This window comes from Mesitornis unicolor, unplaced genomic scaffold (genome assembly GCF_000695765.1).
Source record: "Mesitornis unicolor isolate BGI_N332 unplaced genomic scaffold, ASM69576v1 scaffold49349, whole genome shotgun sequence".
Lineage (NCBI taxonomy): Eukaryota > Metazoa > Chordata > Aves > Mesitornithiformes > Mesitornithidae > Mesitornis > Mesitornis unicolor.
In genome coordinates, this window is record NW_010208913.1 from 15,590 (window position 1) to 29,895 (window position 14,306).

General features: G+C 37.1%; 1 protein-coding gene across 1 annotated transcript; it reads right to left on the reverse strand.

Moving 5' to 3' along the window:
* Positions 1-310: 310 nt before the first annotated feature.
* CLUL1 (clusterin-like 1 (retinal)) lies at positions 311-13,532 on the reverse strand. Its single transcript, XM_010192676.1, has 9 exons — positions 13,445-13,532; positions 12,456-12,565; positions 11,647-11,795; positions 8,920-9,087; positions 6,888-7,332; positions 5,516-5,653; positions 3,861-4,075; positions 2,570-2,740; positions 311-703 (listed from the first exon to the last, which is right to left on the reverse strand). The coding sequence occupies exons 2-8, from the start codon at positions 12,556-12,558 to the stop codon at positions 2,573-2,575; spliced, it is 1,386 nt and encodes a 461-aa protein (XP_010190978.1). The 5' UTR covers positions 12,559-12,565; positions 13,445-13,532; the 3' UTR covers positions 311-703; positions 2,570-2,572.
* Positions 13,533-14,306: the final 774 nt, after the last annotated feature.

A 14,306-nucleotide genomic window follows, 5' to 3' on the forward strand; every position in this document is an offset into this window, starting at 1 on the left:
ATGTCAGTTCTTAACCTTTATTATAATTTGCGAATACCATTGCAAGCTAATGTGTATAATTTAGGAAAAAAACAAGCATCTTTTCTGAAAAGGATGCCCTGTTAATTATGACTCCTGAGGCGAACTGCAAGTAAGAAATGCCAAAGGCAGAAGACTTACTCATTACTGCATATTCAGAAAAGTAATTTAATGTACACAATGAACATCAAAAGCAACTGAAAAAAGAAATGGAATATTTTCATTGGAAAATATTATGCTACATGCATATGGAAATCTGGTTGATTCAGACTTAGCTGAATGTGCAACATCTGTAGGGACCAATCTTGAAAAGGCTTAAAATGTGCTTGAATTTAAGTATGCAAATAGGGATTATTTGTATGCTTACAGCTGATTATTTTCTTAAATCTTTGCATAAGCAGGGCCATAGCTGGTTATTGAAGATTACCTAATTTACAACATAAATAACATTCTGTGTAAATAAATGAACATTAAAATGGATTTGAATTTGGTTTTGAATTAAAAGATTTCTACAGTCTTCGGTTGCTAGCTCTTATGTCACAATATTTATTAAGTAAAATTTTATTTATATGCAACTATTTTAACCACAGTCATTTAACAATTAGCTGTACGTTGAGATTAGGGGTATTTGACCTAAGGAGTATATACTGGATTTCAGGAAGAAAGAGTTCACACATTTTCTTTCCTAGGAGAAAAAAAAAATTGATTAAACATTTTGATTTTGGACTGAGAAAAAGATGTTAGAAAAAATAAGTGGATGGGGAATGTATCAGTACCCTGCTGTAGAAACACACATGACATAAAAACCAGACTGAAACAGATTATGATCCTTGTGGTCCTTTCCAACCTGGTATTCTATGATTCTGTGATTTATTTTTTTTTTTATTTTTTTTCCCTTCTTGTAGGTCTTTCTGAGTTTTAACTCTTTGCTTTCATCATGATTTAATGCATCCTGAATCTGTTGTGCAAACTGAACGTAAAATGGTATTGTGATTTGGAAATTAATGCCACTTACTTTTCTTAGGTATGAAATGGCTACACAAGATACATTGCACATAAGAGCCAGACTAAGATTCAGGCTAAAAATCATAATCAGTCTAAGGAAATTATTATTTTCACATTAGGCCTTAGGTCTCACATTCTCTGAAATAGTATATATCAATAACTGCATATGTATTACAGAGAATTTTGAAGGAAAACTGTAGAGAAACTCTGCTGAACATTTTGTCTTATATGTTTATAGATATATGTTTTTAAATTTCTGTTTTAAATATACACATAATTTCCCCAATTTTTACCTAATCAAAGTTCATGGTGAGTCTTAATATATTCTATCTAAATTCCGCAGCCCACCTCAGCTGGAGAAAGTGATTTCTCTGGTGGAAGTGATTTCTTTCATCTGTTTAAAAATTATGAGTCTAACCTCAAAAGAATAGCCAGAGTCAATAAAAAACACTGAAATTTTCTTTTCCTTATCTATTTTGTTAATGTTGAATCCTTTTTAACATGCCTCCTGAGACTTTCTGTGTGCATTCAGGTTGTTCTCAGCTTTATTTGCATAGATGAAGATGTCAGGCACCCATGACCTGAAGATGAGCCACATCTAAATCTAGTACCTCCTCAGAAGACTGAGGGGACCCTGCAATGCTTTGTCTGTAGGTTTCACGCTTTTTGTGGCTATGGCCCCTAGGAGAGCCATCTGTGGGAGTTAAGAGGCCACCAGAGCTGCGCACCCCGGAGTACACTGGGTTTCCCTGTGTGGCCAGCTACCCCCACAGCAGCATGATACCACCTGAAACCCCATCTTTCCTCTAGATTCACCATGAGGTTAGAGAATACAAAGCATTTTTTAACCCTGCCTCTCCGCCTGGTTCTTCCCTCCCTGTCTGGAAACCTCTTAAACATGGAGAGTCCCTCTGTGAGCCCTTTCTACAAAAATGGTTAGAAGCTCATGAGAGGGATCTTTTCATGAACATTCCTACGAGTCAAACTACAGACTGTTTACACGTAATCAAAGCAGAGTGCTGCTGATGGGAAAATGGTATGGTAAGACAGCATTTTCAAGTCCTGGTACTGATTCTAACTTTGCACTCCTTTTTTTGTTATAAATAATAAGAAGCATCCTCTTAAACACAACCTAAAATAAAAACCTTAATGAATAGTGGTGATTCCAGTTCATTTGTGATTAATGAACACAAAGATATGATTTCTGATGCCAAGGCTCTAGACTGTGGTTGTGAGGCAATCCTTTTCTGAAGAAACATTTATCATCACGTTACCTCATCCCAGATGTTACTTAAAGATTGAGGGTTTCATAGTTAAATAAGTCAAGTCTTTCAATATGATCATGTCTCTGTTTTGCAGGCTAGAACATTGACCATTTGTTTTTGCTTTCCATAATGCTTGTTTGACTCTCAGTCAGTGTGTCATTTCTGAGGAGATGGTCTTGTATATACCGTGACTGAATCCTGTTCCAACTAAAGTTCATTGCAACGTAAACATGCCTTATGATGAATTGCATTCTCTATAAAAGGAGAAGAAATGAACTTACCACTTAAAAATTCTGCTTATATAGTTGCAGTGCTTTCCCAGCTATGTATTCAATGAATTCAGCACTCTTTGGGTCTAAGTTGGGAGGAACTTTAATGGTGAAAGTAGGTGAAGTCAGAATATTTACATCTACCACTGTTTCATTTTTACCAGTCGGATCCCCAGGTACCACCTAGAAGAGAAAAAAATCAGTACTTCAGACACTACAAACTACTGCATACTTTCAGGTTTGTTTATACCTACTGTGCCTACTGTCTTTAATACGGGAAAATTAAATAGAATATTTTAAACTTGTCTACTTTCTTTAAATTACTTTCTTCTGAAAAGTCAGTGGGTGAGTTTATGCCACAGCTTATTGTAGGTGATGGGAAAAGCTGAAATGGCACTGCAAGACCATCTTAAAGAATTGCGTGTTGATATTTATACCATGAACTACATCTATAAAGAGCTTCTGATCTCCTAATGAAAACTTGTATGTGAGTTGTCCCACTGATTTCAAGACAAAGGTTGTGTGATTGAAGTTATTCATTCCTGTGTGTTTTTCTAAGCCAGGCTTAGTTCTGTAGCTTTATTTTTCTAGAGCCGATAGCTCAGACTCGGTTAGGAAAGTGTGCTTAAATATTGCCTGTCCCCTTGTTCCTGATTTTGGTGGATTGCTTAATCATTTCGCATAAAGTTTTGTAGTAATAGTAGTACATTGGAATTCTGAGTTGGAAGGGAGAATAGGATTTGTCCCTTGCCCAGGAAAATGGATTGAATTTACATTGGATATAGTCTTGTTTGTGAGACACAGTTAATCATGATGTATTTGTTGGAGTACTGACAGATGCTGTTAAAGATATGCAGCTTCCACTACAATGACCTGCATAAAATTTGTCTTCTTTGAGCTTTGGGATATATAGGTGCAGACACAGACATATAGCTAGGTATTCAGTGATCCAATAAGGATGTGTTATTGACTGGTGCAATGAAATTTGTCTGGGAAGGTGATCTGAGGCCAGTTGAATCTGCCAGTGTCAATTTAGTCTTATCAGACAGTGATTCAGGTTAGCCTGTCAGCCATCCATCAGCCTAAAAGGATTTAGAGGAAAATAGTTTCTAATCTCTGAGGTTTCAGCTCATCAAGGGATTGTCAAGTATGCATAAATTCAAGATGAGTAGGAACTTTGAGTTGTAAAACCCGAACAGTACACATGTACTTACATCCACAATCCCCAAGAGTGTAAGTATGAGCAAAGCATAGGTCAAAGACTGCACTGTGCAATAGTTTCCTTTGGAAGGCAACCCCTTACCTTAACTATATTGAAAATGTTTTCTGGTCCGATGGTCATATTGGATAACTCAGACACCCACCCAAATCTTTCTTTCATTTTGTTCAGCAAGTAGGAAGTGTCTTCTGTGTGACGCTGAACCACTTGGAGAATCTGCTCATACTGCTCTCCTGAGAGATTAACCAGCTTAAAGGCTTCATCAAACTTTATGTGCAGTTCGGGAACATTTGGGCAATCTGTTAGAAAAGACAGCCAGCATGAAGCTTATAGAAAAGTAATAAGTCTTTTCTATTTGAAATACAGAAAACGGTAAAAAAATCTAGCAAGGAGGCATGTTTTGTGTTGGTGTTGAAATAATGCTAAAATAAGTGTAATTCTTGATGGCCTATTTTAGTGGATTTAGTTCAGGCACATAGTGACTATATGGATTAATTATCCCATTTGCTGTATTACAATGGCTTTCCGAGTACTTTAAGGTTTAGATCATATTTCATGGCCATAGACCTTCTATTATGCTAAATAAGAACTGGTAGATTTTACATACAGCAATTTATACTTTTTTAAAATTTTCTCATATTCCATTATCAATCCATCCCAAGTATATAGGTTATTACAAGAAAGTAGTGTACTTTACTATTCCTGTTGAGTGTTAAGGCCTCATATTTATCTAGCAATACCTAGACATCAGTATGTCACTAGTATCATCTGCCATGAATTCAGAACTGAACATTGATGGTTTTTTCTTTACTAAAATATGGATTTTAAACATGAACTTTATATTAAACCTATACAAAAAATACTATGGAAAAATTAAATTTATTCTCTGTCAAATAGGTTTGTCAAGGAACATCTTCAGGCTCCTATGAGCCACAGATACAGACTCTTTTATGTAATACACAGTTGTAGGCAAAAATATACTTTTAGTGAGATGGAAGTGGTCCTTTCAAAATGGATTATTAGTATTTGCCACACTGGAGATTTGAAGACGTTTGGGTTTAACCATATTCTGTGGCTTTTAAGACATAAATAATTCTGGAAACACAGATGTGTTATGCTGCAGTGAGAGTCCTGAGAGCAGTTCTAAATGATGCAGTCTGAATTTTTTCCAGTTGCCCATGTAGAGCGCGTGCCAGGGCTTTGCCATGTCCTCATGTACTGACAAGCAATCACCTTTTTGTCCTTCCTGTCGGCCCTGTTTGCTGAGATGAGAAGCTTTTCAGTGCTTGCGTCCCTTGTGAGTACCTGAATGCTACCTGACCTTACATCTGGTTGTATGCAGGAGAAGCGAGTATCAGGAGTTTGAGCTTCTCCTCACCTTCTGCTCAGCACCCCTGCACCCAGGCAGGATCAATCGCCTCCTGACCTCTCGCTACTCTGTTGGATGGCTACTCTGACAAAATATATAAATATTTTCTTACAGAGTGTAGAACTTTGGATTTCCAGCAGTATGTTAGCAACTGAGTTATACTGACACTCTGTGGAGACAGTGGGGAAAGGTAGTTGAAAGAATCTGGAATGAGGAATAGTGATTGTATGCGTAGTTACAGTAAAACCTCAATGACTAAATGTTCATTCCAAAAATATAGAAACAGCACAGTACAAAATGACAGCCTTAAAATCTACAAAATGAGTGATCAACATGTTACAGGAAAAACAAAAGGAAAATAGCTATTTACCATGCAAAAGATTGTCTTGACATTTCTGACATCTCTCATGAAACTGTGGGCATCCAGAGGAGTTCTCCCGAAGCTCTCTGCACAGAGGTCTCCGGCGTCCTGACACAATTTTTGAGAACATGCCATTTCTGTCAGGATCTAGAATGAAGTCACAGTATTTTTAGACTGCCATTAAGCTTAGGGTCTTGAAAAATACACGTTTGTTACCTACTCGGTGTGCTAGAATATAATTTCTTGCCCTTAATCCAAAATATCTGGCATAAATCCCCCTCCCCCAATACAAAAAAAAAAGGAATAAAACATTAAAAAGTAGATATCAGGAGAAGATGCAAATTATGTTTTCCTTCAAGGAATCCATGCCACTACAGTATATTCCCTTCCCCACTAATAGCCAAACAATCACTAATATTACACATTATTTCTACAACATGTGAGTTCTAATAAGATCTTTTTGACCCTTAGACCTCAAGATGTTTCATAATCATGTTCAGCTAGATGAGAGGAACACAGCACCAAAGCCTATTTCTGAGGTAGCATGGGTCCTGATATAGGAAAAATTAAAAAATGCCATTGTAGAATCACTTAACTTTTTATTTCCTGATGACCGTATAATGGTTATGTCACCTGCCACACAGAGTTATGGCATGTGCTTACTGTGATCTCCTCATAGATAGGCACTAGCATGTATTTGAAGGATACTTGATTTTCTATTTACACAAGTAAGATACAAAGAATAAGGCTTATTTGTATTCTAAAAGCTGACCGTGTTTTTTTTTACCTCCACTGAAAGTTATGTGCTGAAACAAATGTTTTACTCAGAATCTTTCTGGTCACTGGAAAACCTGGTGTCTGGTTTGTGTTTGATTGGCATGCTGCATTGCCACGGTAGCCTAGAACAGGGCTTGCAGCTGTCTGGCTGAGCTTAATGTCATTTGGCAAGGGCAGGGATATGCCTTGACATATCACACTTTTTAGAATTGGTGACATGTCAATATGAAATGATACAGGTCATATCCTGACAAATGCTGAGATCAGACCTGTCAGCCAGTGTTGTGAAAACTTGCATCCATGACAATTTCAAGAGCTCCTGAGGAATTTCTGCAAATGTTTTGAGAATTGCCATGAAAAATCAGGCTGTGCAGGACCCCTGTGACATTTCTTTGAGATTTCTAGGTGGTTTGTACCTTTTAATTTAAACAATAAACTTATCCTTGACACATGCCTGTTTAGCCAAGAAAGCCTCCAGATATTCCATACTGTATCTCACACTGCCATACCGCAAACTGAATCATTAATCATAGTTTAGCAATCCTATGGGATTTGATGTCATGTCACTGTCAACTGCAGCTGATTTTAATTTTCTAACACTTGCCTCTGGTTTCTTCTGGCACATCTCTTCTGTTTTCTCTGTATTCTTCAAATACTTCAGTAATCACCTCACTGACACCTTCAAACACTGTCTTACTGAAATCAAAAACTGTCTGTAAAAAGCCAGGTATGCCCCAGCCTTTCTGTGAGCCGTCGTTTCTGGTGGTGTCCTCAGGTAAAGCTGGCATGCTGGGGGACTCATTCATGTCCAAATCAGACATGAAATATGTCTGAAAAGACTGGTCAAATTCTTTTTGCATCTGCTTGAAAAAAATGAAACTTCTGTCAAATATGGAGCCCATGTCCGATAATAGTTGGCTAAATAAATGTTCCATTTTTACTAGCTGGGTATCCTCTTTCTCAGGCTTTTCATTAAATTGGATGTCTTTTCCTTGATCCTCATGAAAAGTAAAAACAAGTGGAGGTATTTTCCTCAAAAAATCTTCAACCTGTGTATAAGAAGGAGATAGATCAGCTGGCTGAGGAGTTATCAGTTTTTCATCTCTCAGGAAAGTGGCTCTGGTTTTTTTCTTTCAAATACCCATAGAAACAATGCACTCTTAATAACTGCAATCACGTCATATTCTCCAAAGTAATTAAGACACTAGACTCTAAAAAGTGAAAGTACATTCAGTCTAAATCATTAGCTCCAAATCAGATCTGGAGTAAAAGGGTTGTCAGTTGACCTTTAATCTGTGGAGGCGCAAAGTTAGTCTCGGCGTTTGGGTTTCTTCCAACAATTTGGACTTTATCTTGGAAACATTTCTGTGGTTCTTATGTATAGTGTAGAAAAATGATTGTTCTTGCTGTGATCTGTGGACTCCCTACCCTCTCTTACTAATGGCCAAGTCCTTATGTCCTTCTGCAAACTGAAACCCATTAAAATCAGTGAAGCAGTGCCCCTCTGTCCATGGTTTGATGATGAAAGAGACCAAGTGTCCTCTTTTTTTAGTCCCCTTTTTAAAAAACAATTTAGGTCACAACACGTTTCTCTCTTTGAATGCTTCAAATGAACCATATAGCTCACTGAGGAAGTTACCAAGAGGGTCAAAGACAGTACCAGTGCAGTATATAATTTCTACTGCAATAATTTCAACCTAACATCCACAGACTTGAGAAAGTCCAAGAGATACATTTGAGGGATCCATGAGAGGTATCTAAAAATCCAGAAGTCTTAAATTTAATATTTTCCACATTTTTACCTGAATATTTTTAGGAATATGCACAAATGTTAAACATCTTTTCTCTGAAGCTTGTCACTTCTGAAACACACCATTTTTAATTTTTAAGTTATTACATTTTCCAGTGCCTGGGGATGTGGAAGCTAGGTAATCTGGCTAAAATTTCAGTAGCAGTAATTGCACAGTTTTGGTTGTTAAGCTGCACTTAAAGCATATGCCCAAATAAAAATGTGATTACAATTTTGTTAAATCTTGTAATAATAATGTGCCAGGCAGGAAAACATATTTTCTTTCTCATAGAATTAGGGGAATCTTCTTTGCTGACAGTTTCCTTTGTTAGAAAATAGTGAAGCATTTTAAAGCTATTTTGTTACTCAGAGAGTAGACTTAAAATAAAATAAATATAGGAAAGAATGGTGTTTTGTTTTTTTTTCTCATGGAATTTTGCTAATTTTATCTATACTTTTAACTGTGCTGATTTTCAGATGGACCATAAAGAATCTATGTGGTATTTTTCACAAACAGTTATTGAGCATCTTAATGCAAGTCCTACTGTGAGAGACAACACTGTGTATCTGGAGTGATTCCGTTGGAGTCAGAGTAATAATCAGTGTCTATGGAGTCACGCCAGGGTGCAACCAAACTCATTTTGGCTTCATGTTCAATGACTATAATTGCATGTAACCTCTGCCATGTAACTTCACATTTCCAGACCCTCCAAATCAAATTAATTTTAGTAACCTGATATAACTGGCAGATCTGGCCATTGAGAAAATAAGATGTTCTCTCTCTAAAACTGTTAGGTTTTAGATAGAAATACAAAGAATATTTCCCAGATACAAAATTTCTTCCTACCTTTCTTCTAAATGTGGACAAACCATGTTTGCAAGTAGTATAAAATCTCATGCAGGTGCTTTCTAAACAAGATGCACATTCATCCCATAGATTTTTCAAGGATACTTGACATTGTCTTTCTTCTTCTTCTAATCTTTCCTTTACTTCATCCATAAGTCGCAAGGCTTGCTAAATAAGAAAAATATATTCAGTTGAGGGCAATTTTCAGATTAATATTCTAAATACTTATCCCAGTGTTGATTACTCATTTGGGCTATTTATGGCTCCTTTTTTTGCTAATCTGTAACCATTAGTGTAGGTTGTCTTCTCAGATGCATTCACACGAAGAGGGAACTGAAAATTGAAGAACTTTTCCTTATAGGGCTTTTCTGATGTTGATCTCTCAGAGGGCACAGCCTACAAAACCAAACAGATCTCTACAGTCTACCTGGATCTTTGAGGTTATGGAAAAAACCCTACATCTTTCTGCACAAGAAGCATTCAACCTCTTGCAAGGTTATGTGCTCAACTCGTAACTTTTTTCTCCATATATCTGCAATACTCATCTGTTCCACAAATAGCCCTTTTTTGTTGCTTTGCTCTATTCTTTAAGAGACTGATATTTTATAAGGCTAGGTCCTTGCCATACATAAATTCTTTCTCTAATGCAGAAATATGCAAAAGTATAGAATTTCGGCTCTTTGGGATTATGCTAATTGAAAGACTGTAGTGAGTGGGTTTCTTCCTGCTCTTGTGGAAGTGTAAGGCACTCCTTCCATACTGAAGGCAGACAAGATGCATTTTACAAGGCTGCTTCTATTTACTGGATCATTCCTCATCAGGTCAGGCACAAAGTTTGACAGATCAGAAGCAGCATTTTAGAATAGACTTGGCAATGGAAGGACAGACAAGTTCTTACTGAAGTAGATGACACATCATGAGTTTCTTTCTGCAAGTACAAGATATTCCAAAAGTTTATGTTTCCAAACAATATTCCAAGTTGTTGCTAAGTATGACAGGAGCCTTTTAATTGGTCAGTCTTACTCCTTTCTGGCAGTGTTTTAGTAGGAAAGAGGCTTTCAGAAAATTTCTGTCAGAATGTACTTGATGGAGACAGTGACTATGGTCTTTGTGTCTGTGTTTAATCATTTTCTGATATTTCTAACACATTTATTCATTGTTTTATGGACTGTCACTGTAGATGTAAGTTCTAGAAATCATCTAATAAGAACAAACAACAATGTAGATCACTGGCATTTCTAAAGATATTAGAAAACTATCAGGTACTTTTTGGCTTGCTAATACAAATAGTTTAAACTAACTACCAGATGCTGGGCCAAGAGGGAATTTTTCTTCAGCTTCATTGAAAGCAATAGTTAGGATCTTTGTAATTTTTTTAAAATATACAGGAATTTCTGTTTCTCAGGATCATCTGAGCACATGGCTCTGAGCCTAGGCATTGCACCAGGACATTGGAAGTTCCTCTGTTCCTCTCTATTTTCTCTAGAGCAGATTATAGTTTGTGGCTTTGATATTCATCTGAAGGTCTGAAGTTTGCAGAGCAAGCCAGGAAACTGGCTTGTGGCCTGAGGTGTATAAAAACATGAGAGGCAGAGCTGCTGGACCTTCCATACAAAACACCTTTTTAGAGTTGCTTGCAGTTGCCGTGGTGTGAATTCTGTGAAACAGGGGATTTCTAAAATCAGCAGTAGGTGTGATACTTTATTCAGCACATTGCTGTTGCAGCAGCTCTGGCTTCTGGATGTTACAAAACTCAGGTTCTCTCTCCAAAGTAATGTTTGAGTCTACATAGAGCATTTTATGTCTACTTTTACTGAAGAACTTCTGTGTCTTCACATGCTGATCACTATCAGCTTTACTATGCTTAGGCAGCTGCTGGTTATCTCCTAACTGCAGAATAAAATGAGAGAGCTCAAATCTCAAGGAAGGTTGTGTCGGATAACGTATTTTGCCTTGCAGCTCAGATGGGCTGAGAAAAGGTAGCTTGCTAACTAGTGGTAACTCACCTGTATTTTACCTAGTGCTCACTCCTTCAGCTTCACTTTAGAAATAGCTTAGACATTTAGTCACAGGGACAAATTAACAATACGCCACTAGGTTAGAAAGCTGTGTTTCTAAGGAAAGATGGAAATTCTTCACCTCTAGCATTCAAAAGGACCACGCAATCTGGAAGAGGCAACAGTGAGGCAAGCACTGCTCTTGTTCAGGGCTTTATTCCAGCACAGTTTGAAACCTTCCCTCAGGGTTGAAGCCTGTCTGACAGGGTCCCCAGCAGGCAAGCTCTTTCTTAGGAAACTGGCAAATATAAGCTAATGTTTTAACTTCTTCTGAAATGTGAACATCCAGGTTACCGATACGCTAGTTAAGGATGTCTATTGGCCCAACTTCTGCTTCGAGGAGACAGGCGGTGAGACCTCAATAGAGGTGCCATGAGAGCCTTTTTCTGCTAGTGAGAAAAAGGGGCAGAAGCAGATTTCTTATCAATCCTGTGTCCACTTAAAAAGATATATGCTGCTTAGAGTGTACATACAATGTGGTTTACATTCTTCCCAGAAAAGGGGAGACACCAAGGGATCCCTTCCGGGTTGCTCATTGGCCTAAACGCAATGACATGCTGTGCTACTTCCAGGAGGTAGGCTAAATCCATGTCCATGCCTCATCTTTGATTAAAAATAAGCCCAACTTAACAAAAACACAATCAAAAAAGACCAGATGCACTTGAGTTACCTGTTTTTCTTCACTGCTCTTCTTCAAGGTTTTCATCAGATTTATGTGCTTATCTTCATTTCTTTCCATCATAACTTTCATCTGCTTAATACCAATCAAAGCTTTCTTTACCTCTTCATCTACATACTTCTCTCCCACTTCAGATAATACTAAAAAAGCCAAATGATACAGCCACTTAATCAGATTTTAACACTACCACAAAGTAAACACATCACCCTGAGAAAAGCATTCTTCCTTTATATATGTTCTGCCTTTATATCTTTCTTCTCCTCCCCTAACTTTTTGTTTGTTACAGAAATATTAATATAGACTGAAGCAAAGGAATATTTCATGTCTGAACCCCTTGAGATTCCTGTCTACAAAGAAAAGCCACGCTTAACTGTGGTTGTATGCAGAATAGCTGCTTTTTTTCCTAAATTAAGTCCAGCTAAGGAAATAATTCTAGAACAAACGTTTGCAAAAATTATTTAAACAAACAAAATAATTCAAAATCCATTGGATTGAATTTTGGGTTCATTTTAAATTCTAGTGATCTATGGAGGACCAAATAACCTATAAAAATGTTGTAAATATTTTTGTGAGGGGAGGCTTATCTGTTAATCCCTTTACTTTCTCATCCCAGTTGTTCTTATCTCCCCATTGTGTGTGTGTGTGGATGTGTGTAGTCAGCTATATGAAGGTTTCTAAGCTCCACACATGAAGGCAAATCCTCTGGATACCAGTGAGTGTGGAAGTCAAAATACATCAGGAGACTGGCTACCTTGGCACAGGGGCTTCCAGCACAGCCCTGGTAAGAAAAGCATACATACGCTTCAGGTTCTCCCGGAGAGTCATTTCCTCCTGCTTTGTTGGTGCACACTGATGACCGTTCAGCCATAGCATGTATATTATAAATAACCAAGAGTACTTCATGTTGTTTCTGTTAAAGAAGCAGGTCAGTCCAGTTAAATGTAAGCATTCTATGATGCTCAAATGCCTATGTGTAATGTTTACTCAGTATTACACAAGTTCCCATTAATTTTTACTTTAATGATGGTTTCTGTGATCAATGCCGTTAGTGAAATCACATGAGTAAGAAGCTTGACCTCATTTGTAATTATCTATTCAGACTAACTAGATGAATTCCACTAAGTTTGTACAGTGATATAACAGAATCAGAACATATATATATAAAAACAAAAGCTTATGCAGCTCGGTCTGTCCCTTTTCTACCTTGTGAAACTTGCTAATTACTGATTGCACACTATGTTCTTAGTTGTATTATAAATGCATTAATGCTAAACATTATTACCAAATTTTAAAAAGGAACATTTCTAGATGTTCCCTGTCTAGTCTCCAAACATGCAGTTCATTTCATTGTCCTTCAGGATAATACATAATATAGCAGACACAATAACTGGTGTGCCAAGCAATTGGCAATTTGATCAGTTTTGTAAACAAACACATCAGCAATTGAAAGAAATTCTTACAAAATAAGGGAAAGAAAGGCCATTTCCCTCCCAAGAGCAGTTAAAGGAGAAAGGATTATTTTTTAGAAACCATGCAACTACTCTTTATATTTCTCATCTGATTAAGTGAACACAGTATTTCAGTGCTGCCTTGTTAGCCAGTATAGCCTTCTTGGACATGCAATTCCATATGTAAATTAAAAGCCTGAATTTATTCATAGCCTGGATTTACTTCTATAGTTACTTATATATTGTACCTTTACATTTATAGCAAAAGACCAATTAACTTTACGAAGAAATGCAAAACTCATTACCAATGAAAAGTAAAAAAAAATGCCCAACATATTTACCATTAATACTGAAACACCTCCTCTGCAAAATTGCTCCCTGCGTCAGGAAGGGGTCGGGCTGTGTTCTGATCTAATTGCTGGGAGTGTCAGGATTTTGCCATGTTCTACTTATCTGATGAGAAGGTACTTAATCCTATTAACGGGACATTTTGTCATTAGGCTGGAGGATTTTGTGTTTGTGGGGCTTCATGCTCATCCTTGTGGGCAAAACCACTAGGGGGAGCGTTGGGCAGAATTGCATAATTTAATGTAATTTGGATCTGCTATTTTTCTGTAGTCAGTAGCCTTTCGTCTTATGAGCTCTTCTATCATCTTGCCTTTTACCTTAGGAGACATCTGCAGCTTATGTTCTTAGTGAAATTGTTACAATTAGTTAGGCTAAAAATAGCTTCCAACATTTAATCTCTTCAGCATAGTTTTAGTTTGCTATAAAAAACACTGGATTATGTAATGGCCTTCTTTGTATACCTTCTGAAGATACAGAAATAAAAAAAAAATCAGGAATCCGGATGCAGGCTGGTGTATGAGAGATGCAAATTTTGGCATTTTGTACATCTTTATACTTGCTAATATTTTGGGGGTTTGCCCTCTTAATGATTTTCTTCAGTTAATCCATGTGTGTGAAATATGTCTGGGATCTGACCTGGATGAAGTTTTGGGTATTTTGAAATGAGATATTTAAATACTAACAGATGCCTTATATGAAACATGGACAAATATCGTTAGCAAGTCATATCCTACCTTGTGATATTCAGCAGTAATACTCCCTTGAAGTCTAAGAGGAGACAGTGAAAATAGATGCCTGTAGCTCATGATCTGTAACAGCAGTTTTAAAACATCCCATTCTTTTTTACCTCATAGT